The sequence below is a fragment of the Periplaneta americana genome, chromosome 17, assembly GCF_040183065.1.
Source record: "Periplaneta americana isolate PAMFEO1 chromosome 17, P.americana_PAMFEO1_priV1, whole genome shotgun sequence".
NCBI classification, from domain to species: Eukaryota; Metazoa; Arthropoda; class Insecta; order Blattodea; family Blattidae; genus Periplaneta; species Periplaneta americana.
In genome coordinates, this window is record NC_091133.1 from 104614279 (window position 1) to 104640133 (window position 25855).

The window sequence follows — 25855 nt, forward strand, 5'->3', positions numbered from 1 at the left end:
CTATCCATAATTTTAAATAATTAGAAAATAGTATGCTACTGTAACAATTCACACTTATGATGTATACAGTGAGAATCTTTTAAAGCTATTAGTTTGCAAGTCAGCTGCTTATCGGCATGATGCCCTTATGACCACCGGTATATCCTTTCATGGACTCAAGATGCTATGATACTTGACCAGGATTCCCTCACATTCCTCTCCGTAATATTACGGTATATTATACATTAAATACATAAATTTATTAGTTAATTCGGTACTCATCCTTTTCACAGAAGGTACTGAAAGTGTTGCCCGTTTTGTGTGGTGCACAATCTACATCTTCTAATGAAACTATAATTTACACATGTCAGTTCCCCTACACTTATGAACCTAATTTATGTTCGAATGTTTTCTGTAACTTCATCAATAGTGTGAAGATGCCCCAACTCATATGTAGGGGCTATACAAGAACACATACATATGATGTACAATGTAATTGAAAAAGTCACGAAACAAATAACAACACAAGAATTTATTAAATAAATAAAGAAAAATAAAAAAATAAGAACAAATAGTAAGATAACATAAAGTTTTGGGCAGAAAGAAGAAAAAGTTTGAAACCATGAAATAAATAAATCAGCTGAGAATTAAAATAAATAATCTTCCCAAAAACGTATTTTTAAACAATTCTTAAAACACCGGCAATTTGGTAAAATTTTATATTCTAAAGGAAGTTGGTTAAAAGTTGTTGTTAAAAAATGGTCAAGTCCTTTCGTTCCATAAGTTACTGAGCTATGCTGAGAAAAAAATATATTTTCTTTTTGTCTTGTTAAATAAGTATGTATATCTTTATTAAGCTAAAATATAATATAATATCCATGTTGAATCTTTCGTACACTACTTTTAACACTTGAATATAAATAATTGATTAAATGGCGATCTTACTCGTGTTAATTATGTAAGCCGCACATGCTTACATAATTAACACGAGTAAGATCGCCATTTAATCAATTATTTATAATATAATATTACTGTGTATTAAATTGTTATTACTTTAATCCAGGCTGTTAGGAAATTTACATCTAAATTTTTGCCTTATTACATTACATGATTTCTTGCACTTTATGTATATCTTCAAAATATACATATACAGTACATGATGATGCAATGAATATCTAACCATTGCACAACACAACACACTACTGCACTACCCGAATGAGCGTGACTCACAACTGATTTGCTCATAGTTCGAGGCATCTTGCTGTTAAAGGTAATCCTCATAATATTGCCACACAGAAGTCATGTACAGTCTTGAAAACAATTCATGGCACGACTCTTGTTGGTGAAAAAATTTAAGTATCATATTGAAGAACGATTCACACCAGTACATTTGTATGTATTTTTTGATGGAGAAATCACTGCAATAAGTGAAAGTCTCAGGAATCTTCTCTGTCACATCAATAAATTTAAAAATGCAGTTATATTGTCAGACTCCAAAGCAGCTATTCTATCAATAGTCTCTAGACACACACCTTCATCTCAAATAGTAGAAATAAATAAAATGCTCTCTCAACTAATAACACTCAATGTATTCCAATGGATACCATCCCATTGTGGAATCCTGGGAAACGAGAATGCGGATGCTTTAGCAAAGAAGGGCAGCACTGCTACTTACAGACCTGTTACTAAATCTACGTATTACTCTGTGAAAAGATTTATTAAATCTACATAGGCCTACTTAGACTTCAACAAACAAAATTTGATAACATAATCTCAAGGGAAAAAATGGAACTCTCTGCATCATAATCCACAGTTAATTCCCGATTTACCACGCAAATCGTCTGTAGCTGCATTTAGATTGGCAACAGGCCATGACTGTTTGGCCAAGCATCTGCATAGAATTGGAATATATCAGTCTCCTAACTGTCCATTGTGCAACTCAAATCAAGAAATGGATTCAGAACATCTCAAAATCTGTTCGTCAGTGGCTAACCATGACAATATCTTTGAAAAATATTGGAGTGCAAGAGGTCAAATGACTTTATTGTCAAATGCCTGGCATTACAAAACAACAACAACATTTGTATGTGTGCTGCCTCCTTTGAGTTCAAGTCGGGCGGCTGTAAGTCTCTCTTCGTGCCATCTCTATACCCTTCGCCCTGGTGGGGAAGTCAGTAACATGCTGGCTTGCGACAGCGGGGACCCGGGTTCAATTTCCAGTTAGGTGAAGGTTTTAATTTTTTTTAAATAGCGTCGCTAACTTTTACACATGATATCTGTCTGCATTCAAATTTTTTTAAGTGCAACAACTTATACCCAACACCTGTGGGTTAATACTTGGGAGATAAATTTTCTTCCCAAAATAAAACGAAAATAAACAAATTAATGCAAAAAATGCAAAAAAAAAAAACACGTGGATCTAATACTTTGTTCACATGAAACCAGCATTTATCACTCCTTGGCATCATAGAAGCATAGAGTCGCCCAACTGCATGGGAAGTAGATAGTCTCTCTCCACTAGACTAAAACTGTCCACGACAGAAATGGTCTGTATGAAGCGATGCAATACTTCATAACTTAAATCATGAAATTGGACATTAACTTGATTTAATTTAAATTAATAAGAAATAATTTGAATTAGTTGTGGAAATAAACCATAATGTTTTTCTTTCTTTCTTTTTGTTTCTTGTATAGTCTTTTTCGCACTATTTATTTGTACTAAATTTTCTTCCCTGGCACTTTTTCTAGCTAGTTCAGTCTTCTTGGCTGATGTTATACCACCAGCATTCCATTGTAAGATGTTTAGTTGATTCTGTACCATTAAAGTAGTCCCCACCCGGAGATCCGATTGGGGGACTATTTTACCTCAGAATAATTTTACCTTAACTTAATGGTAATTTATGCCACATCAATAAATTAAAGAATGCAGTTATATTGTCAGACTCCAAAGCAGCTATTCTATGAATCGTCTCTAAACACACACCTTCATCTCAAACAGCAGAAATAACTAAAATGCTCTCTCAATTAATATCACTCAATAAAAGAATTGTATTCCAATGGATACCATCCCATTGTAGAATCCTGGGAAACGAGAATGCGGATGCTTTAGCAAAAAAGGGCAGCACTGCTACTTACAGACCTGTTACTAAATCTACGTATTACTCTGTGAAAAGATTTATTAAATCTACATACTTAGACTTCAACAAACAAAATTTGATAACACAATCTCAAGGGAAAAAATGGAACTCTCTGCATCATAACCCACAGTTAATTCCCAATTTACCACGAAAATCGTCTGTAGCTGCATTTAGATTGGCAACAGGCCATGATTGTTTGGCCAAACACCTGCATAGAATTGGAATATATCAGTCCTCTAACTGCCCATTGTGCAACTCAAACCAAGAAATGGATTTGGAACACCTCAAAATCTGTGCTTCAGTGGGTGGCCATGATAATATCTTTGAAAAATATTGGAGTGCAAGAGGTCAAATGACTTTATTGTCAAATGCCTGGCATTAGAAAACAACAAAAACAACAACAACTTTTTCTAGCTACTTAGGGACGACATACAACGAAACAGAACGAATATTATTACCTCGACTAGTGGTTTGCTTGTGAATCTGGTTGTTTGTCCTCTGACCATGAGCAGTGCCTCGTTCCTGGGACTTAACTTATAAAATATAATATGTGCTCCATCATTTGCAAATCAAGCTTTCAGGTATAACTCCCTGTAAAGTTGATTTGAATAATTTCGAGGGAAAAATTGTTCCGGAGCCGGGCATCGAACCCGGGACCTTTGGTTAAACGTACCAACCCTCTCCCAACTGAGCTACTACTGCCCGGTCCCGGAACAATTTTTCCCTCGAAATTATTCAAATCAACTTTACAGGGAGTTATACCTGAAAGCTTGATTTGCATAATACATGTCACTGTATGTTAACAGAAAACCACAATTTAAGTCACACAGAGTTAGTGTGCAGTCAATGTTGGTTGCTTGATGGTTGTCAGCCCACTTTGAGGTCTGTGGATATAGAGAGTAAAATTGGATCAGTGTCTGGTAGAGTTCCCAGGTAACTCAGTTGGGAGAGCATTGGTACGTTTATCCAAAGGTCCCAGGTTCGATGCCCGGTCCAGGAACAATTTTTCCCTCCATCATTTGTTTCTAAGACTGTACATTTACATGATACCAGAAACTGTGATCTTTTTGGTCTACTCAAATGTAGGCTATCAGAAACGATTAATAATTATTTTATTATATATTTTAAAATTTCAAATAAATTTTTTTCTTATATTTTTAATTTGGAAAGGAGGTCCTTTTGGTTGATGAACAAATCTTTTTATGATATCAATGAGTTATTTAATGCTAAGATTGTTTAGTCTCTTTTGTTAGGATTTTATTGTCTTTTATGTGTTCTGTTGTTTTTATTTTGTAATTTTGATCGTATAACATAATATTATTGACTTTGTCGATTGCACATATTGTGTTCACAGACTGTAAATAAAATTCGAATTCAACTACGCCGTAACTTTATGGAGGAGAATGTGGGGAATGCTGGTTTGATGCTGTGAGTTCACAGAAGGATATGCCAGTGGTTATGACGGAGTCGCACCAGTAAGTGACCGATTTATAAATGGATGGTTTCAAAAGATGCTCATTGTATAATTCTGTGGTCAGGAGGAAAAAGGTCTTAAGTTAGTTTTTTGTGAAAATGAGATTTTTATATATTCTGAAAGCGGAGACAATTCTCTACAATCTGGTAAAACGGCTAAAGTCAAATAAGACTCCTGACTGGATTTATAGAGCATTACCAAATGTCCTAAGTACTTTTTGAAACGAGCACACACAGAATAAAGGACTTAAGAATATTTAATACTTTATTCCTTACAAACATCACATGTTTACTTTCCACGCTTCCCTATTAAAAAGGTCTAACTTGTATTTTAGCCACTTTATCACATACTGATGCCCTTTCCTTTTAAAACTTTAAGCAGCAGGTAAACAGTCCTATAATTGCTTAAGACCCATTTTGCATTCCTAATAATTTACATTTCTCGTTTATTTTGACATGAAAAAGGTCTTATGTTTAATAGTCCGTTCTACTCAGTTTGGCTTCTAGTCTTAAAAGGGCTTAAGTGCAGCTATTTTTGGAAATAATTAAGAAAATTGTTAAATGAGCAATATTACCTATTTTAGAAAAAATATAAACACATAATATCCAGGAAAAACCTCTTAATTAAAAAAACTCTATAATTGGCACCAATTTCAATCTTTCTACTGCTCTCCTGAAAAGTATAAAATTTTTACTCAAGACCTTTTTCCTCCCAGCCACAGAATTATCATAGATATCTTAAGGTGCGACAAGGGTGTCCCCTCTCACCCACTATGTTTAATATATATATATATATATATATATATATGGACGAAGTCATACAAATATGGTTGACGAAGATTGAACATTTTACCATTAATAAGCTAAATTTCACAACATTATTTTATGCAGACGATCAAGTGATAATTAGTGGCAGTGAAAATGAACTACAGAAAGCAATTTTCAGATTGAATAAAGTAGCCAGTGATTTTAATATGAAAATCTCAGCAGAAAAAACAAAAACTATGGCATTTGTAGGATCACAACCATTACAGGTGAAAATTGAATTAAATAATATAATTGTACAACAAGTAAATACATTTAAATATTTAGGCTGCAATGTGACTTACAAGGCAAACTCAGAGATTGAAACTAAAATCAATGTTTTTAATCATTTTTGCAGAACTATACGACGAACTTTGGGCAGAACAGTGAGGAAGGAAACTTAATTAAAATTTTACAAAGTTATGGTTCTACCAGCATTCCTTTATGGCAGTGAGAGTTGGACATTAAGAAAAGATCAAGAACGTAGAATTGAAGCCAGCGAAATGAAGTTCTTAAGATATGTGGCAGGTTACACCTTGATAGATAAGAAGAGAAATGAAGATATAAGGAAGGAGTTAAAAATGGAAAGTTCATGAATTTAAATACTATTATAGTCACAATCATGCCATGGTATGAAAGAAAAATTACACAAACTCGAGCGGGAATCGAACCTGCGACTTCCTGTTCTCCGGTCAGGTGCTCTACCACCGAGCTATCGAGTTCGTCTCACGCCAAAAAAAAAAGTTTCTTCACACCCATAAGCAGTGCTGACTAGATCAGACGCTATGGACAGTACTCTATAACAGAGTCGCCAGTATGAAAAGATAATTCCAAGCCTTTGGCGTGAGACGAACTCGATAGCTCAGTGGTAGAGCACCTGACCGGAGAACAGGAAGTCGCAGGTTTGATTCCCGCTTGAGGAAAGTTCAATCGATACGATTAACAATTATAGAACTAACTGGAGGAAGAAGATCGTTGGAAAGACCTAGAAAGAGACGGCGAGATCAATTGTGAGGAGACGTAACAGGCTATTCGAGAGGCCTAATACTTGTTGAAGATGATGGTGATGATCTTAAGGTAAATGACAATAGAATAGAAATCTCACCTGACATTCAATTCCATCATCTTGCAGTTTTATAACTTTGTCTACCAGATTGACGATCTGTTGGCTGAGATTCCGATTTGTTACTAACATATCGTCATAGAGCTTCTGATTGCTCTGGGTTAGGTTGCTATGCACTAGCGTCATCTCCTCCTGCAGTTTCTTGTTCTCGGTCACCAGGCCATTGTACATGTCGAACATGTTATTCTGGAGCTCCTTGTGGCTGTTGGTCAAGTTGGTGTGAACACTGCTCATGTGTTCCTCCAGCTCCTTGTTCGTGCTGGTGAAGTTGCAGAGCGTTCTCTCCAGCTCGTCGACCCTGCCAGTCAGCACAGTGCTGACCTCTCCCAGTCTAAGCTTCAATTCTGAGTGTTGCTGTGTCAGATTGGTATAAATCTGATCTAGTTTCTTGTCTATAGTTAGATCTCCTTCGGTGATATTACTTTTGATGGAGCTTAACATATCGTACAGCTCCTTGTGCATTGCTGTCAAGAACTTCTCCACTTGCGCCAGCTTGTTCTGCACTTCACCTTGTGTCCTGTTCATTCCTCTCTCCAGTTGCTCCAACTTCTGTTGCTGCTCTTGACTCACGTAGATCAGCCGGCCTTGCTCATCCATTAATTCACTGTGAAGTACTTGTATTGTAGCTGTCAAATTATCATATATTTCTCCTAATTTCTGTTTTATATTATCATCTGCATCCGAGAAATTAATCCTACTCATAAAGTCCTTAAGAACTGTACCAACGTCAGATAAATTTTTGTGTAAACTAAGTAAATCATATTGTATTTTTTTACTGTTGTTTACCAAGTCATCATGCACTTTGACCAACTTGTTCTCTATTTTTTCATTTATATTTCTCAAATTGTTATGAATCTGATTTAGCATTTTTTCCAGCTCTTGTTTCATATCCGTTATGTTACTGTGCAGCTGAAGGAAGTCTTTTCCACTGTCATTGTTCCAGAAGCTTAAGTTGCTCTGCAAATCAACAAGCTTTTTATATACACGTTCCATCCCATTTAACAACTTATGTTTAATCTTGCCCAAAGTGTTAAGTAAGTTTTCATTACTTGAAGTTAAATTATTCTGTCGCTCATTATAAAGTTCATGGATATTTTGATACTGAGTTGACATGTTGTGGTGCATTTTGTCCAAGCGTTCTGTTATTTCTGTGTTCATATTGTTTACATTGCCTTGAATGTCACTTATTTTCAGATCTAGTTTCCTGTTGTCAGAAGTTAGATTGTCGTGAACGTTACTCAGCATGTCTGCAAGCTTCTCATTGTTTGTGGTTACGTTAGTCTGAAGGCTGTGTAGTCCCATAAATATAACTGTAAGATTTGTATGCACTTTCTCTAGGTCTGTGTTTATACCTTCTAAGTGGGTTGTCAGATTGTTAAACAGATATTCAAGTCGGCCTCGTTTTTCTTCTTCTAGATTTGTTAAATTATTTCGTAAAGAACTTAAAAGTGATAGAATATCTTGGTTGCCAGACGTTAAATTGTTGTGAATTTCTAGCAGTCTTTTGTAAATATCTTGGTTGCATTCTTTACAATTATCAGAAAGCAGGTCGATTTTATCAGTTAATTTAGAACTGATATTCGAATATTTATTTTCAAAATGTTCCAAAAATGTTTTTATGTCTTGATGATTAATGCTTAGATTACCATAAAGAAGTTGTAGAGCTGCTTCTAAATTGTCACTCGCAAGTGATAAATTACTTTGCAGCAAGTTTAGAATATTTCTTTGTTCTTCGAGCTTAGTATTTAAGATAGATTCAATATAATACAATTTCTCCTGAGTCTCTAGGTCCCTGGCTATTAAATTTAAATTCATGTCCTTCAGAATGACTTGCAGCTTTGTGTTGTTAGCATTTAGGTTGTCATGCATCTGTTGCAAATGGTCTTGCAGTTTCAGATCGCTGCTTGTTCGATTAGCTTGCATCTCAACAAGCTTCTCCATGAGGTTGAAGTTGAAGCTGCTTACATTGTTATATACATGATCTAAATTCTGCTTTACTTCTTGTATTAGTCTCACGACATCCTGCGTTAGACTTGGAAACTCTTTTTCCCCGTGCGACGTGTTGCCGTGAAGTTGTTCAAGTATGTCACGGATGTTCTGTGAATTGTTAGTCATTGAGGTCAGCAAGTTGTCCAGCCTAGAATCCATATCCTGGTTCTGAAGTTTCATCTCTCTCTCCATGCTCTCCAGTCTCTCTCTCAATTCCTGATTTGCGCTACTCACATTCATAAGCAGATGATTTAGTTCTTCGTTCACGTATTTAGTTAATTCTGTTAGGTTCATGCCAAGTTCTGCAATGCTGCCCTGCACAGCTTCATACTCACTAGACACATTGCTGCGCAGATCACGAAACTGCTTCAGAAGCTCTTGCATGCCATTGGTGAGGTTTTTGTGTAGCTTGTTCAGTCTGTCACGAAGCTCTTCATTCACTGATGACATATTGAAGTGAGTAGAATCTAGATTACTTTGTAGTTCTGTTAATTTATTGGTGAGATTCTTATACAAGTCATTAAAATTTTGTTGCGTACCCATACTTTCATTGTTACCGGTACTTGGTAAGTTGTCCCGAATGTAGACTAAACTGTCTATAATTTTGTGCGTGCTATTAGTTAAATTATCATACGCTGCATCCAGCATTTTTTGTAAGTCATAGCTTCTTTTGTTCAAGTCGTGAATAACTGGGAACATGTCCTCTCGTAAATACTGATCACTGCTATTTAAACTATTATAAATTTCTTCTAAACTTGTTTGCAGTTCTGCATCCTTGTTCTGTAAGCCGTTGTGAACGTAATCTAACTTGTCCTGTAGTCCAGCACCAATGGCAGTTAGATTCTCTTGCACATTTTCCACCATATTTCCTACTTTCTTGTTTCCAGTTGCTAAATTATCCTGAACTTCTTTCAGTTTATCTTTAATTTCATTATTCAGATGTGTTAAATTATTTTGCATTACATCCAGCTTATTATACAAATCTCCACTTCCATCTGACACATTACAAGTTTCCTTGGTAAGTATGTCTTGTAGTTTATGAGTTTTGTTACTTAAATCTGCATGTGCCTGAAGCAGAGCCGTTAGAATATTTTGATTACTTCCACTTATATTTACCTGCATCTGATCTAACTTGTTCTTTAAGTCTTCACTCATTGCGTAGGAGTTATTATTCAATGCAGCTATTCCACCCTTTATTTCTGAGTTCAAATAATTTAATTCTTCTGTTGTAATTTGTGACATCTCCAAGTCCATGATCTTATTTAGCAAATCGTTGTACAGAATAAGTAATATCTTCTGCAGTTTCCGATTATCATCAGACAGATTTCGGTACATGAATAACAAATTATCACTTACCACTTCTTCTGTGTCCTTTAGTTTAACGCTTAGGTTATCCAACATGTCTTCTACAGAATATAGTGAACTTGTTAAATTGTTTTCAATGTTCTGTAAAAGTTGCTGGAATTCCTCCTGATGTGTATATGAAGAATTGAGAAGCAGGTCATTCAATAACTCATACAGTTCCTTTTTGATATCTGTAAAGTTACTCTGTAAAGTATTTAATTTCTCGTGCAAGATGTCACTTCTGTTGTTTATATTGTTCTGCACCAGATTCAGCAACTTTGCTAATAAATCAGTTTTGATCGTTAAGTTTAGATACACATGAACCAAGTTATCTCGTAACTTAATACTACTGGTGTTTAAATCACTGCTCAGACCTTCCAGTAGTTCGATTATCTGCAGATCCTGATCCGTAAAGTTTTCATAATCCTGACCTACATTCTGTAGTACCTGTTGGATTCTTTCAGTTAGATCCATATGCGTTTCGTTCAGTTTTATGTATAGATTGTTGTATGTGTTTGTTAAATTCTTTTCTCCATCGAACAGTGTGTCCTTTAGTCCCTGATTCCAAGCACTCGTATTTTTATATTGTAACACTAGTTCTGTGAGAATATCATGCTTTGTGTTATTTAGATTAATTTGTACTCTCAGTACTTCATCCTTCAGTTTTCTATTGCTGTTGGATATATTGTCATGAACGTGCTCTAGTTTCTCTTTTAACTCTTTGTTGTCACCTGTTAGATTGTAGAACATTTGAGTCAGTATATTCTCGATCACGGCCTCTGTATTGGTAAAGTTACTGCACACACCTAATAAAGCTTTCAATATTTGCATGCTTAGGCTTGATAAATTGCCATGTATATAATCCATCTTTCCTTGCAGCTCCTGTGCACTAGAGGTAACATTACTTCGTACTTGTAGCAGGTTTTCTTGTAGTCCATTATTCATGTGTGATAAGTTACCATACATGTCTCTGAAATCACTGTTCAATTCTTCAAATCGTTGCAGTAATTGGTTGCTTAAGTGTTGTACAAATAGCTGCAAGTCCTGACTCAAGTTTGTTAAATCGCTGTGCAGAGTTTCAAGTTCATCGCGAATTTTTTCATTACTGTTGTTGAAGTTCGTGTGGAAACTTTGTAGGTTGTCTTTGAGGTGCAGGGTCCCTGTACTCACGCTATTTTCCAGCCTTTCAATCTCACTGTGAAGCAATTGGGTCTCACGGAACAAGTCATGCTTCAAGTCTTCTATCTCTTCCTTTGTGTCTTTGCCCACAGAGTCCAAGTTGCCCTCCAGGTGATGCAAATTCTGCAGCAGCTCTGCGGTATCATTTAACAAGTCGTTGTGCATTTGTAGCAGATCCTTATGTATATCATGGCTGTTTGAAGTTGAATTCCTAAGCTCGTCCAGTTTCACCAGTAAATCCTCGTTCATCTGTTGCAGCAAGTATTCAATATTACTGAAATTATTATTCAGATTGTGAAGCATGGTTGTTACGTTATTGTGAATAGCCTTCAACTTTGTTTTTATGTTTTTATCATTGCCTGTCGTATTGTAGTGTATAGACTGGACTTTCTGATCAATGTCTGACATTTTGATAGTAAAATTGTTTTGTAATTGAATTAACATATATTTAACTTGTTGATTCGTAATATTTAAGTCGCCAAACATATTAAACAGCTCATCTTGTATTGCTTGAATTTCAGTGCTTAAATTAAGCTTCACTAAATCTAATTTTGATTGCAGTAAGCTGTTCTCGGTAGATAAATTACTGTAAACATCAATCAGTAGTTTTCTCAATTCCGTGTTCCCATTAGTTACATTTGTATTCAGAAACAAAAGCTTGTTGTCTAGTTCTTCAATGTTACTAAGCACATGTTTATGCACTTCAGCTACCTTCTGTCTCAACTCTCTATTCCATTTTGATAAGTTTGCAAGCATGAGATCCAACTTCTCATGTAAGCCATGATCTCTGTCCGTTATGTTCATTGCTATCTGATCCAGTCTTTCTTGTAGATCTTTATATCTGGAAGTAAAATTGTTGCTGAGTTTAAGTAATTCAGATTGAAATTGTTGCCAAAGGTCTATTAAATTAAATTTTATTTTGTTCAATTCTTGACCGTTATTAGAGACGTCATCCTGGACATAACTAATTAGCTCTTGCATTTCATCATCTCTCTTGCTCAAGTTCGAGTGCACCCAGTCAACTTTACTCAGCAATGCATTGTTGTCAGTAGTCACATTATTTTGCAGTGCATTAAGTTTTGCATCAAAATTCTTGTTTAGAAGTGTCATATTATCTTGCATGTCGATGAACGTTTTGTTTACTTTTTGTATATTTTCAGTGAAATTGGCGTGAAGTGATTGCAGATCATCATAAAGTTTACCACTTGTATTGCTTAAATTCTCTTCAAAATGAGTTAACCTGTCTTGAAGGTTTTGGTTCCAACTCGATAAGTTCCCGTGAACGTCGTCCAGTTTTGTTATTATTCCCTTATCAGCATCAGAAAAAGTTTCATAGAACCTCTGCAACATGTTTTCAAGTTGAGATGTTTTATTCGATAAATTACTCTGAACCTCAATTATTTTACTTTCTAATTCATCATTTTTGCTTGATGTATTGTACTGTAGATTATGGAGGTCGTTCTTCACGTCAGTCAGAACTTGGGTTATGTTGCTGTATATGTCATCTATTTTTTCTTTCAATTTCTCTCTCTGACTTGTTAAATTTCCCCACAGGTCATGCACTTTGACATTGAGATTGCTGTAATTTTCGTTTAAAATCTGTCCCAAATTGTCACATTTTCCTTCCACTTCATCAATTTTTTTGCTTGTATTGTGTTCTCGTAATTTGACCTCATCTTTGAATTGTTCCAGTTCTTCATTAAGTTCATTATGTAAAGAGATAAACTGATTCTGAAAGTTTAGATTAATAGCACTAAATTTCTTTTCTAATTCTTCTAGCGATTTTTTGACTGCGAAATCCTTCTGACTTGTGTTGTTTACCACTTCATTCAATTTTGTATTTAATTTATAAATTCTGTCACTAAAATTTTGCTGCATTTCATACAATTTCTCCTCAAGTTCTTTGCTCTCAAAAGGTGAATTAATATTAATGTTATCTAGGTCATGTTTTATATCTAGTATTTGTGTAGCTATATTATTACTCATGTTATCAAATTGTTCTTGTAAAATAAGATCACTGATCGTCAAGTTCCTGCGAATAGCGTCAAAATTTTCTTTTACTTCTCGGGATGCGTTGACAAAATTGTCCATCACAAGTTTCAAATTGTCCTCAATGTTCTGATATTTACTGCTGAAATTATTTCTCACAACGAGCAATTCTTGCTCCAGTTGCTGCTTGCTGAGAGTCAGCCTGTCTTCCATTTTCGCCAGTCTGTCTTGTACTTCCTCATTCGAAGTAGAGGAGTTACTCTGCATCTGCTCCAGCATCTCGTAGAGTCGTTGATCCACTCTGGAGAGATTCTGATACACAAGACGCAACTTTTCGTTCCATATCTCATTCATTACTGTTAAATTATCATTTAGGTAGTCGAAGTTGACCTGATATTCCTTATTCCAGGCGCCAATATTGCTTTCCAGGGCTGTTAACTGTTCCTGTAACATGCGGTCACCTGCTGTTACATTCTCCTGAATAAAAAGGAACTTGTTTTCGAGGTCTTGATGGAGATAGCTGCAGTTCCTCCTAAGTAATTCCATATTTTCCCGAAGTTCTTGATTCCCTGTAGACAAGTCTCTCTTTAGTTGATCCAATCTCTCGTTTATTTCCTTGTTTTTGAGGGTGAAATTGTAGTGCATTTGGTCCAGCTCAGAGTTCAGACTGGATAAATTGCTGTGTAGGTCAAACAATCTTTGGTTCCACTCTTGATTCGAGATGTTCATAATATCTTTCTGCAAGAGACTCAGTTCATTCTGCAGATTTTGACTGCTTGAGTTGAAGTTATCATACATGGAAAGTAGCTTTGATTCCAGCTCTTCTCTCACTTGCGTTACATTTTCTTGGATCACGTTAATTGTGTCTTCTATATTGCGAGTTCTATTGCTTACATTTCTATAAACGTCGTCCATCTTCTGTAAAATTTCCTCATCCTTACTAGTCAGGTTGCTATGTACGTTAAAGAGCATTACCGAAAGTGTGTAGTTTGTTTCTGTCAAGTTGTTACGTATTTCTTCGAGATTCTCTTTCAGTTCCATATTGTTAAGAGTGGAATTTTTGTTGGCGTTGTCCACTTCTTTTTCCAGCCATTTTATTGTGCTCGATATGTTGTTGTGTATGTGTCCTAGTTCCGTTTTTAAATTTTCGTATTCAGTACTTGAATTAAACTTTATACTGTCTGTGATATTTATAATTTCATTGTAAATATTATTTAAATTTACATTTGTCTTATTCAGTTTTCTCTCTAGTTCTTCATCCTTGCTGGTTAGGTTTCCATAGTTTGAATCTATTTCATCTTGTAGCATTTTGGTTTTATTGATTAGATAGTACTCTAGAGTATTGTTGAACTCTTGTAGCTGCTGGTAAATGATGCTTATGTTGTTCTGCAACTCAAGCAGTTGCTCCTGGTCAGTATGATTTGACGCATTTAGCATATTACTTAGCATATCTTGAAGCTCCACGATTTTCAGGTTTAATTTATCTTCTGTATTTTGAAGGACATCGAGTGTTTGTGAATTTGCAGTTGATAGATTGTGGTAAATTTGATCAAAATGTTTTCCAAGTTTTTCTTGCCCAATTGTAAAATTGTTCTGTATGTTATGCATCTCTTCCTGTAATTCATTATACCTATTAGTTAATTTCCTGGCTGTCTTATTGGTTATGTCACGCAATTCCTGTATGGTACTGTTGAAACTGAGTTTCGTATCTTTCAACTCACTTTTAATTTCCTGATATTTGTTGTCTAAGTTAATATATAATTTTAGTATTTTCTCTCCTAGCATAAAAATCATGTTAATTAAGTCACTGCGTACATCATTTATCTTCTCTTTCAGATTTTTACGTAAATTGTTCATATTACTCTGCATTGAATTGACTATGTCTTGTATTATGGCCTTTTCGTTTGATAAGCTCTTGTTAATCACATCATTTAGTTTATTTTCAAGTTCGTCGTCCCTGATAGTCAATTTACTGTAAATATCATTTATCATGTTTTGTAGGTGCTGATCGACAGAAGACAATTGCTGTAGCTCTTGATCCACTTTCTCCTCCAACTTCCGTTCCCAATCTGTGAAGTTGTTCCACATGGCACCCAGCTTGACGTGTATGTCTGCCTTCAAACTCGTGACATTGCTTTCCACCTCTCTGACCAGACCTTGCAGTTCCTTAATGATTTTTGCTACACTGTCATCCAGCATCAGTAGCTTCTCTCTATTCTGACTCATTACGTCCGACAAGTTACTCTTCATCTTTCCCAACTCTTCTCTCAGTTCTTCGTCTGTAGCAGAAAAATTATACTTAATATCTTGCATGTTATTTTGCGTTTTGTCTATCCAGTAGCTCAAATTTTTGTAACTCTCATTTAATTTTTGTTCTAAGTCTGTACTGTCATTTGTTAAATTAATGAAAATTTGATGACTGGAGTTAAGAAGTTCCTGCACACTATCTGATATGTTGTTTTGCAGTGCTTTGAGTGCATATTCAAGATTTTGGTCCTTACTTGTGAGATTATCTCTCAAATAACTCAGAGAATTTTGCAATAGCTGATTTGAATGGTTGAAACTGGTCTGTAGTTTATTTAATGTATCTTGAAATTTTTCTTCTGAATAATTCAAATTTCCTTGCAAACCGCTCAACGAGTCTTTAATTTTGATGTATTTTTCTGTTAAATTCTGGTAAACAATTCCTAATTCCTTCCTCAGGTCTTGTTTAAGTTCGCTTAGCACAGGATGTATTTGATCAAAATTGTTCTGCAGTTGCAGGAATTTACTGTTTAAATTATCATGGACATGTTGTATTTCTGTTTTTAGTTCGAGTCTTAGGGCTTTTAAGTTATTCCTCAATATTTCGAATTCATCATATATTGTATCAGTCCACTGAATTAAGTAGAATTCCAGATTGTTTATTAAATCTTGCATATCACGTTTCAAATTGATCAGATCTTGTTGCAACTGAAGTGTATCCTCTCTTAACTTCTCTGTGATATTGGTCGTATTCTTGTTTACCTCGTTTTTTATTGGAAATTCATTGTCTATCTGCTGTATTGCTTCTTTGAAACTTTTCTGCATCTCTGTTAAGTTTCTAATAATCTTGTCAATTTCTTGCAGCAACGTGTCATGAATATCGGTTAAATTTCTATGTTGAAGCTTTATCCTGTCTTCCAATTCCCGTGTTGAAACTGTTAAATTGTTGAGAGCTTCATCAATTCGGAGTTCTATATTCTGGTTCCAACTGGACAGATTTCTGTAATTGATCTCTATTTTGTTTAGTATCTCTGCATTCTCACTCGATAGGTTTTTCCTCACTTGGTAGAGCATCTCTGCTATGTTATCATCTCTTTCAAGTAATTCTACATGCGTCTTATTTAACTTCTCATACAGTCGTTTATTGAAAACTGACAAATTATGTACAGAACTGTGTAGTTCTTCCTTTAAACTAGCAATTTGAGTAGTTAGATTGCTCCAATCATTATCAATTTTGTCTTCTAATTCCTTGTCAATTTGTGACAAATTATATTGCACAAGATTGGAAAGAGATTCCAAATTTTCAAATGCATATTCTAGACTGCTGTTGACATTATTCAGTTTATCTTGCAAATCTTCTTGTTTTCGAGTGAAATTTATTTTCACATCATCCAGAGCGTGTTGAATATCTTCTGTTTTTTTGGATAAGTTAGTGTTAATTTTATCAATCATACCTTTCAAGTCGACACTGTCATTGGTAAACTTTTCTTCCATACGAGCCACTGCTTCTTGCAGGTCCTGATTCCAACTGCTGACATTCTTTTTAACAGCAAACAGCCTATCTTCTAGTTCTTTAATTTTTGTCTGGATGGTATTTTCTACAAGGAGAATCTTGTCTGCTAGCTCATTATTTTTATAAGTCAAGTTGCCATAAAGTGCATGTAACTCTTCTTCTAACTTCTGATTCTCATTTGTTAAATTTGAGTGCATTATTTGCAGCTTGTCTTCTAATTTTTGGCTTTGCTTATTCAGACTCTCGTTAAATGCAGTTATATCTGTATTGTGTGCATGTTCCAGGTGCATTAATTTCTTATTTAGCTGTTCAGACTTACCTATCAAATCCTTAAAAATTTCAGATGAGTTACTTACTATTAACTGAATCTCTTTTTCTATCTTTTTATTCCATTCATCCAAATCCTTTGGTGTTTCGTTTATCATTTGTTTCAGTTCCTTGTTTTTATTGATTAAATTATTGTAAATATTGTACATCTCTTCTTTAATTTCTTTATTCTTATCCATTAAGAAAGTTTTAACCGTTTCTAATTTATTTTCCAGTTCCTGATTCACATCTGAAAAATTTAATGTACTTTCATTCATACTATCTTGCATGAGCTGTTTTATAGATGTTAAATTGCCTAATTCTCGGTCTAACTTGTTTTGCAGTTCTTGGTTCTCGTCTGAAAAATTGAAATGCAAGTATTTCATTGCTGCATGAAGTTGTATCAACTTTTGAGCCACACTTTTTTGCACCTCTTTCAGTTCTTCCTGTATAATTTCGTCTGTACTTGTTAAATTTCCGTGGATTGCGTCTAAACTTTCTTCAGTTTTATTTATTCTACTTGTAAGATTTCCATTTAGTGTTGCGAGGTTGTCTAATATTGCCTCATCACTTTTAGTTAGATTATTTTGCACTGCAATTAATTCATCTCGAAGTTCCTCATTTATGAATGTCAACTTTTCCTGCAGCTGACTTAAGTTTGTTTTGAATTCTTCCTTTACTACGGATAGATTACCATAGAATTGCTTTAACATTTCTTTCCATTCATCATTTTTACTTATCGAAGAGCTATTAATAGAGAGAATCAATTCTAGTAAGTTGTCGTTCACTTCTGTTAAATTGTTATATGTAAGGTTCCATTTATCTTCCATTTCCTGCTTGTAATTGATGACGTTATTATTAATGCTTGTGACGTTACGTTCAATCTGCTGAATCCAAAGTGTGAAGTTATGTAGCAAGGGATGAAGGAGCAGCTGCAATTGCTGATGACTGAGAGATGAATTTTCATGGAGGATGTCCACCATTTCTTGCAGGCGAATGAGTTGGTTGGTGAAATTAGTCTGCAGGCTGTGCAGCATTTCTTCGAGTTCGTCATCCCTCTGAGACGAGTTGATTTGTAGCTGGTGCAGGTGTTGTTCCAGCAATCCCACCTTCTTCAGCAGGCTTTGCAGTTCTTCCAACTTGGTAATGAATTTACTGGTGAGATTATCGAAGTTGATTTCCATGTTTTCTAGCTCTTTAGTTATTTCTTTTTGCATATTGTCAAAATTATTTTTCTGTTCATTACTTTCCTTTAGCATGGCTTCATTCAGTTCACTTGACATTTTCTTTAAATCGCTATTCCAATTAGAAATATTGTGATAAGTTTGTACTAAGTCGTCTCTTATTTCTTGATCCTGATGAGCTAAGTTATTTATTATTTCTTCTATGCTGTCTTTTAAGCGTTCGATCTCTTCAGAAAAATTGCGTTTAGTGTACCTAAAGGAATCTATCATTAGACTTGCCTCATTTTCGTCTGTGGAATTACTATAAATCAGAAGCAGTTCTAGTAATTCCTTGTCTCTGTTTGTTAGATTTGCATGTAAGCGTTGGATCATCTCTTGTAGTTCCTGAATTTGATAGTTGGAGTTATTCTGAACATCGGTAACTCTGTCATACAGTTCATGATCGATGTATGTTACGTATTCTCGCAGGTTTTGTAACTTCTTTTGAAGTTCTTCGTTTCCAGAACTTATGTTGCTCCTAATTATGAACAACTTATCTTCGAAGTCTTCCTTTATTTTCGATAGTTCATCGTAAGTGTGATTTAGGTAGTCCTGCGTAATAGATAGGTTACCATGAAGAGAATCCAATTGGTTTTGTAGGTCGTTATTCTTATTATTTAAATAGTCAGAAATGTTAAATAACATCAATTGTAAATTCTCACTTTTTGTTAAATTAAGTTGCAAGTCATGCAAATTGCCTTGTAAAAGATTAATTAATTTTGTCACGTTTACATAATTTTCTTTTATTTTGTCATATATTTCTTGTTTGTAGTCTGATAGATTGATGTTCGTTTGTTCCAAGTACTTTAGCAATTTGCTATAATTGCTTTCAACATAGGCATGTATCTCATCCAGCTTTACTTGCAAACTCAAATGAGTATTAGTGAAGTTATTTTTGATGGACTTAATCTTTTCTTGAAAGTTACTGATTACGTCAGTCAAGTTTCCATAGTCATAAATTATTGTACCGGTATTATTCATTTGATCCTTGTCGAGTCTGTTATTTTGAATGTTTTGTAAGTAATATTTCATTTCTTTGTCCACATCTCTCAAATCCTGGACGAGGCTACGGAACAGTTTCCTGAGCTCTTCATTATCGATGCTGACATTGAGTTTCAGATTCTGTAGCTGCTCTTGTAGATCGGTAATATTGCCGGCGAGATATTCCCAGGGATTAGCCTCTCTTTCTTTCCGTGTCACAGTTTCCTTAATGGAAGTGTTCTGTAGCTCAGGAAGTTCTTCCAGATCTCGAGCAGATGAGTAGAAAGGTCTGATCTGTATCTGGTTACGATTAGATAAGCTTATGTAAATATGATTAAATATTTCTCTCAGGTCTTGGTTAACGTCATCCAATGTGGTCATAATATTCACTAACCTCTCCTCAATCTCCACTGTGATGTGATCGAAACTGTCCCCAGTCATGAATAATTGCTGTGAAACATTCCGAGAGAGTTCGAGTAAATTCCTGTGCAGTTGAAATTTTTCTCTTTGTAAGTCAGTTTCCGTCATCTTAGATGCTTGCAAGTTGTCTTGAAACAGTGATACATCTGCTTTTTTCTCGTAGATATCACCGTCTGCCATTGCGAACATACTACCAAAGCCTCCTACCCAGTTCATTGCTAGCTGTAGAGGTGCAGGTAGTGCCCTGGAGCTATGCACTTGTGCAAGCATAAGCATCTGTGAAATATAAGATTAGTACTTTATCTGGATCTAATTAAAAACTGAGGAAAGAAATAATATTTAAAACTAGTGGCAGTGCGCCCATAATGACTGCTGGCTTGCAGCCCTACCTAACAATAAGCCATTCCTGAAAGATATACCAATGTATTGAATATACTATTTACTTCTATTGTCTTCATCTTCAGCAAAACGCCGGTAGATACTTTTGTCAAGCTATACATAGAACACTGCCAGCAGATACTTATGTCAAGCTATACATAGCACTTCGGAATATGTATGATAAGTACTTACTTGTGTTAAATTTTAACGTACCTTATTAACATGTTTCGACCTATACATACCAATGACCCAACAGGATTACAACGAAGAACTAAACACAATCAAATACATAGCACAAGAAAACGGATACAACCCCAACTATAATAGACAACATAATACGTAAGACAAAACAAAACCACAAAAAACAGAAGAATACAACACAAACACAAGAACACAAAAAATACATCACACTAACATACGAAAACAAAAACACACATAAAATTGCAACCTCATTCAAGAAATTAAACTACAACATCGCATACAGAACAAATACCGGTAACACTCTACAAAAACATCTCAACACACAAACAACACAAACAAACAAATACAACGACACAGGCGCATACAAACTCAAATGTAACACCTGCAACAACTTCTACATAGGACAGACAGGCACATCATTTCAAACACATTACAAAGAACATCATCATCTCTATTTCAATTAATCAACTTATATTTGCCTTCAACATTTAACTTTCTTTTTTCTTTAATGTATCACATCACATTATATTGTACATGTTTATTGTATTCAGGACCCTTGTGGTCACTCAAAATTCTTTGAGCTGATGTCTATAATTTATAATTTTATTATTATTTTAACAGCCATAACAAAATTACAAAACACCTCCACATATGTAGAACACATCACAAATGCCAACCACACCTACAGAGACATCAACACAGACATGGAAATACTGCACATCCAACCAAAAAGCCAGAAACTCAACACACTAGAACAATATGAAATATACAGACACACGAAAACACACCCCAACGATATTCTCAACACACAACTCAATTTCAAAACACATACACTCTTTGACTCTACACTACGAACGCACCCACACAGGAAACAAGAGGCACCAAGACCAACAACGACCAGTTCCGAAGATGACCGAAAATAGGTTGAAACATGTTTACAAGATACGTTAAAATTTAACACAAGAAAGTACTTATCATATATATTCCGAAGTGATACAGTGTTAAAAGTTGTGTAATCAAGATGTATACATATACATAGCAGTTCGGGCTGTGCCCATATAACACGCTTGTAGGCTGACTGCTGTTTGAGAGCATAGGATGGGGATATTGATGTTGTGAAAACCAACAACTTCGGACTGCAGACCATACGGCAAAGCAGGTAGCAATTTCACATTTTTTCGTGGTGTGTTGTGTTCTTTTTATTGTGCCAAAACATTATTTTTCAGTGCATATGCTGTCATATTGTTGTGTATTTAAGACTGTGCAGTATGACTATTTAAACTGTGTCAGTTTTAAGACAAATATGAATAAGGACAGTCTTAAATATCTGCCAAATATCAGTTTTTTATTGCTGTCGTTTTCAGAGAATAATGAAATAAAGAGTTTAGGTCGTGACACTCCCAACTTTGTTATATCTCAGGCATAATCAAGCAGAAATCAGTCTTACTCTAGAAAATTTGATTCTTCTATTTACTATAAGCATAAATGGATGTGTGGCTGTCCTGAAAAAATGTGCTATTTTGCTTTCAGTGTTTATTGTTCAGAAGTGATGCGACTTGAACAAAAGCAGAGGTAAATGATTTAAAGCATTTAGCCCAGAAAGCTAAAGCGATCCTAGTGGCAAGCTACTAGCAACTTCATCACAGACCCCTTCTCTAGGTGACAACAAAATATATATAATATACTTTCGTATCTTGTTCTTTTGGAAAAATTAACATCTTCCTTCTATTATTGAAATATTAAATACATAAGATTTATTTATTATTTTCTTGAAGTATATTAAATTCCACCATAAACTCCAAAATACAAGAAATAGTAATAATTTTGTTTTTGAGTGTTTTCGCAAAATAAACTGAAATTTACTATAAACTTGAATGAGTGGGGCCATAATGAACTACGAAACTAATAAAACAAGAATTTGCAGTTACCATTACAACAACAACAAAATAATAATAATAATAATAATAATAATAATAATAATAATAATAATAATAATAATAATAATAATAATAAATAAATAAATAAATAAATAAATAAGTACTAAAAACCTTGGGAATAATTTGTTAATAGTTTGGTACAAATCGCAAAATAAAAATTTTGAAAATCCACAAATTTAAAAGTTTTTTATGTGAAGAAATATTTTTTCTTTTGGTTAAAGAGCAATTTTCAGGCATTATGAATATAAAATGTCATCAAAATAAGGCTTAATGACATGGAATTATAAAAATTATAATTTTTAGGGTCGAAGGTGTATGTAACCTTTTAATGCATCATTCATTATTATTATTGTAGGATTAACTGTTAATCATAGCTTATTTCATTCTGTTGATTAGAAACACTTAAATTTTACAGCAGATTATATTATATATCATAACACAGCGTTATAGCTACTTACAACAAGCAGCATCTTCTCTGCTCTTATCGCGTGCATGTTGGCCAGGATCAGGTCTATGATGCGGTGTTGTTGAGTAACCCACAGCCTGAAAGGTACAATGTTAAAAACATACTTTAGAACGTAATTTCTCTGTAGACTAACATGGGTCATTTAGGGACATCTCGACACGCTAAGGAAAAATCTTAATTTGAGACCAATTTATGCTAATTTTATTCTCTTTTTTTTTTTCCCTAAAATGTATGAGAATGTTTTCCTACATTTCATATATCTGGTGCCAATATGGTTATTTTTAAAAAAATACAAATTGATGCCAAAGTGTCGACTTCTCCCGCAATGGGGGAGATTTCGACATAGTAAGCTTATTACAAACATAGAAAACACTTTAAAACCCAACCTTTAGAACACAAATTTTGCACCTGAAATGTTTCTAAATATTTTATAATACTCCTATTCGCGTTGGTCACATGTCAATTTTTTATCGGTGACATTTTCCACACCTTCTTTGTAAAACCATTTTTGGTATTCTCCAACACATTGAATACAAAGTTCTCTAGCATTGTCATCGTAGTAATACCCACTACACACGGTACAATAGGTTTTTTTTTTGGATTGTCCAGATTGTTTGATGAACTAGTTCCCTTACCCTACACACCGAGTGTTAGATAAAATAGAATAGAATGTTTTATTTTCGCTGGCAGAGTTAAGGCCATAAGACCTTCTCTTCCACTCAACCAGCCTGATTCAAGTCTAGTAGCAAAATGCGACAAATGAGATTGTGGTTTAAACTCTGATATATATGTATATATATATATAATCAGGACTGTCGCTCGGCAGAATCCTGAACACAAGTTTCAACATCACATTGTTCACATACAACCAGAAAGCACTAATAAATGCTAGAGTTAACAGTCTATTGCTTATTATGTAATTCTGTTAATGTCTCCGAAAATGCAACTCATATAGGGTGGAAGTGAAATAGCCTTGCAGATTTCCAGAACGAATAGCTCATGTTATATGTAACAAAAACCTATAATATAATTTTGTTGAAAAGTTCATAGTTTTTTTCAGAAAAAAAATGTTTTTTCCAAAATGTTTAACAATCTCTTACTCGGTAACTATTGCGAGTAAGATCGTGATTTTTGTCCATATCGATAGGAATTCTAATAAAGAATAATTTATCCCTCTGGTGTATTTCAATAGCGTGGACGGTTTCCGTGTAAATTTAATTTAAATAAATCCCTAATTTCAAGCCATTGCACGAAGCGATGGCAACGTCTTGGCAGCTTACGTATGGAGACCAGGGTGCGAATTAAGATTTCTGATCCTAGATATAGAATACCATACATAAAATTATTATTATTATTATTATTATTATTATTATTATTATTATTATTATTATTATTATTATTATTATTATTATTATTATCATTATCATTATTATTATTATTATTATTATTATTATTATTATTATTATTATTGCTCAACGTTTGGTCGCACTGAGTTGCTTGTCTTGCATCTTGATCATAATAATAATAATTATATCCGTGAACAGGCTTAAGATAAGATTTATAATTCCTAAGTTATTGATTGTTGTCAGCTTGCCGGTGATGTTAATACATCATCATTATTTTCTTTGCTTATTTTATACATTATAAAGTATAATCGTATTAAAACAATTATTTTTGTGAGAGAGATGAAGTTATCCCTGACAGGAATATTAATATGAATTTATGACGGGGGGATAACTTTCCAACAGGGTGAAATCCCCCCCATCCCCCAGTTAATTCGCACCTTGACGGAGACTCACCGAGTTCGTTGACCTCTTACATCTGTATCACGAGTAGAGTGTATTAGCGTCGATGTTGCCGGACTGATGAAACTTCAAACTTAATTTTCTAATTAACCGTGCATTTAATCACAAAACATATTATAGGTTTCCTATTCATTTCAGTGTACCCTATCGTCCCTTTCAATCTGCAAGGTTATTTCACTTCCACTCAATTTTTTCTCTATCTTATGCAAGAAATAGGTAGTACCAGCGTAGGTCAATTGGCTAAGGTGCTTGCCTGCCGATCCGAAGTTACGCTTGGGCTCGGTTTCATTCCTCGCTTGGGCTGATTACCTGGTTGGGTTTTTTCCGAGGTTTTCCCCAACCGAAAGGCGAATGCCAGGTAATGTATGGCGAATCCTCAGCCTCATCTCTCCAAATACCATCTCGCTATTACCAATCCCATCGACGCTAAATGACCCAGTAGTTGATACGGCGTCGTTAAATATTCAAGTAAATATATATAGCTATATAAGTAGAATAAAAAAATAGATTTCGAGTTAGTTGTCATTTTTTTAAATTTCATATAAACATCTACTAAAATGTGGACACTTCACATAAATCATTCACAAATAAATTGACTCGCAGTTACTTCATATAGATCATTCACAAATAAATTGACTCGCAGTTACTTCATGTAAATCATTCCCAAATAAATTGAGTCGCAGTTACTTCATATAGATCATTCCCAAATAAATTGACTCGCAGTTACTTCATATAGATCATTCCCAAATAAATTGACTCGCAGTTACTTCATATAAATCATTCCCAAATAAATTGACTCGCAGTTACTTCACATAAATAGTTCCCAAATAAATTCACTCGCAATTACTTCATATAAATCATTCCCAAATAAATTGACTCGCAGTTACTTCATATAAATCATTCCCAAATAAATTGACTCCCAGTTACTTCATATAAATAATTCCCAAATAAATTGACTCGCAGTTACTTCATATAAATCATTCCCAAATAAATTGACTCGCAGTTACTTCATATAAATCATTCCCAAATAAATTGACTCGCAGTTACTTCATATACAAATAAATTGACTCGCAGTTACTTCACATAAATAATTCCCAAATAAATTGACTCGCAGTTACTTCACATAAATAATTCCCAAATAAATTGACTCGCAGTTACTTCATATAAATAATTCTCAAATAAATTGACTCGCAGTTACTTCATATAAATCATTCCCAAATAAATTGACTCGCAGTTACTTCATATAAATAATTCCCAAATAAATTGACTCGCAGTTACTTCATATAAATAATTCCCAAATAAATTGACTCGCAGTTACTTCACATAAATAATTCCTAAATAAATTGACTCGCAGTTACTTCATA

General features: G+C 34.4%; 1 protein-coding gene and 1 long non-coding RNA gene across 10 annotated transcripts in view; one reads left to right on the plus strand and one right to left on the minus strand.

Annotated features, from left to right (window-relative positions):
• Positions 1 to 25855, plus strand: part of LOC138692681 (uncharacterized) — a 214634-nt gene that overhangs the window by 185689 nt on the left and 3090 nt on the right. For 6 of the 9 annotated variants that reach the window (XR_011330106.1, XR_011330099.1, XR_011330104.1 and 3 more), the window contains one exon: positions 4471 to 4591. This is a non-coding gene — a long non-coding RNA (uncharacterized lncRNA). Of the gene's footprint in view, positions 1 to 4470; positions 4592 to 5751; positions 6471 to 18072; positions 18239 to 25855 lie in introns of all 9 variants that reach the window. The other 3 variants (XR_011330102.1, XR_011330101.1, XR_011330103.1) reach the window with 3 other exon arrangements.
• Positions 18353 to 19991, minus strand: LOC138693361 (putative leucine-rich repeat-containing protein DDB_G0290503). Its single transcript, XM_069817280.1, has 2 exons — positions 18544 to 19991; positions 18353 to 18376 (listed from the first exon to the last, which is right to left on the minus strand). The coding sequence occupies exons 1-2, from the start codon at positions 19978 to 19980 to the stop codon at positions 18353 to 18355; spliced, it is 1461 nt and encodes a 486-aa protein (XP_069673381.1). The 5' UTR covers positions 19981 to 19991.

Coding starts and splice junctions, on each gene's coding strand:
- LOC138693361 (XM_069817280.1), bottom strand. CDS start 19,980: ATGCTTATGCTTGCACAAGTGCATAGCTCCAGGGCACTACCTGCACCT. Junction 18,377..18,543: donor ATTCCACAGACGAAAATGAG/GCAAGTCTAATG, acceptor TAATTGGAATAG/CGATTTAAAGAAAATGTCAA.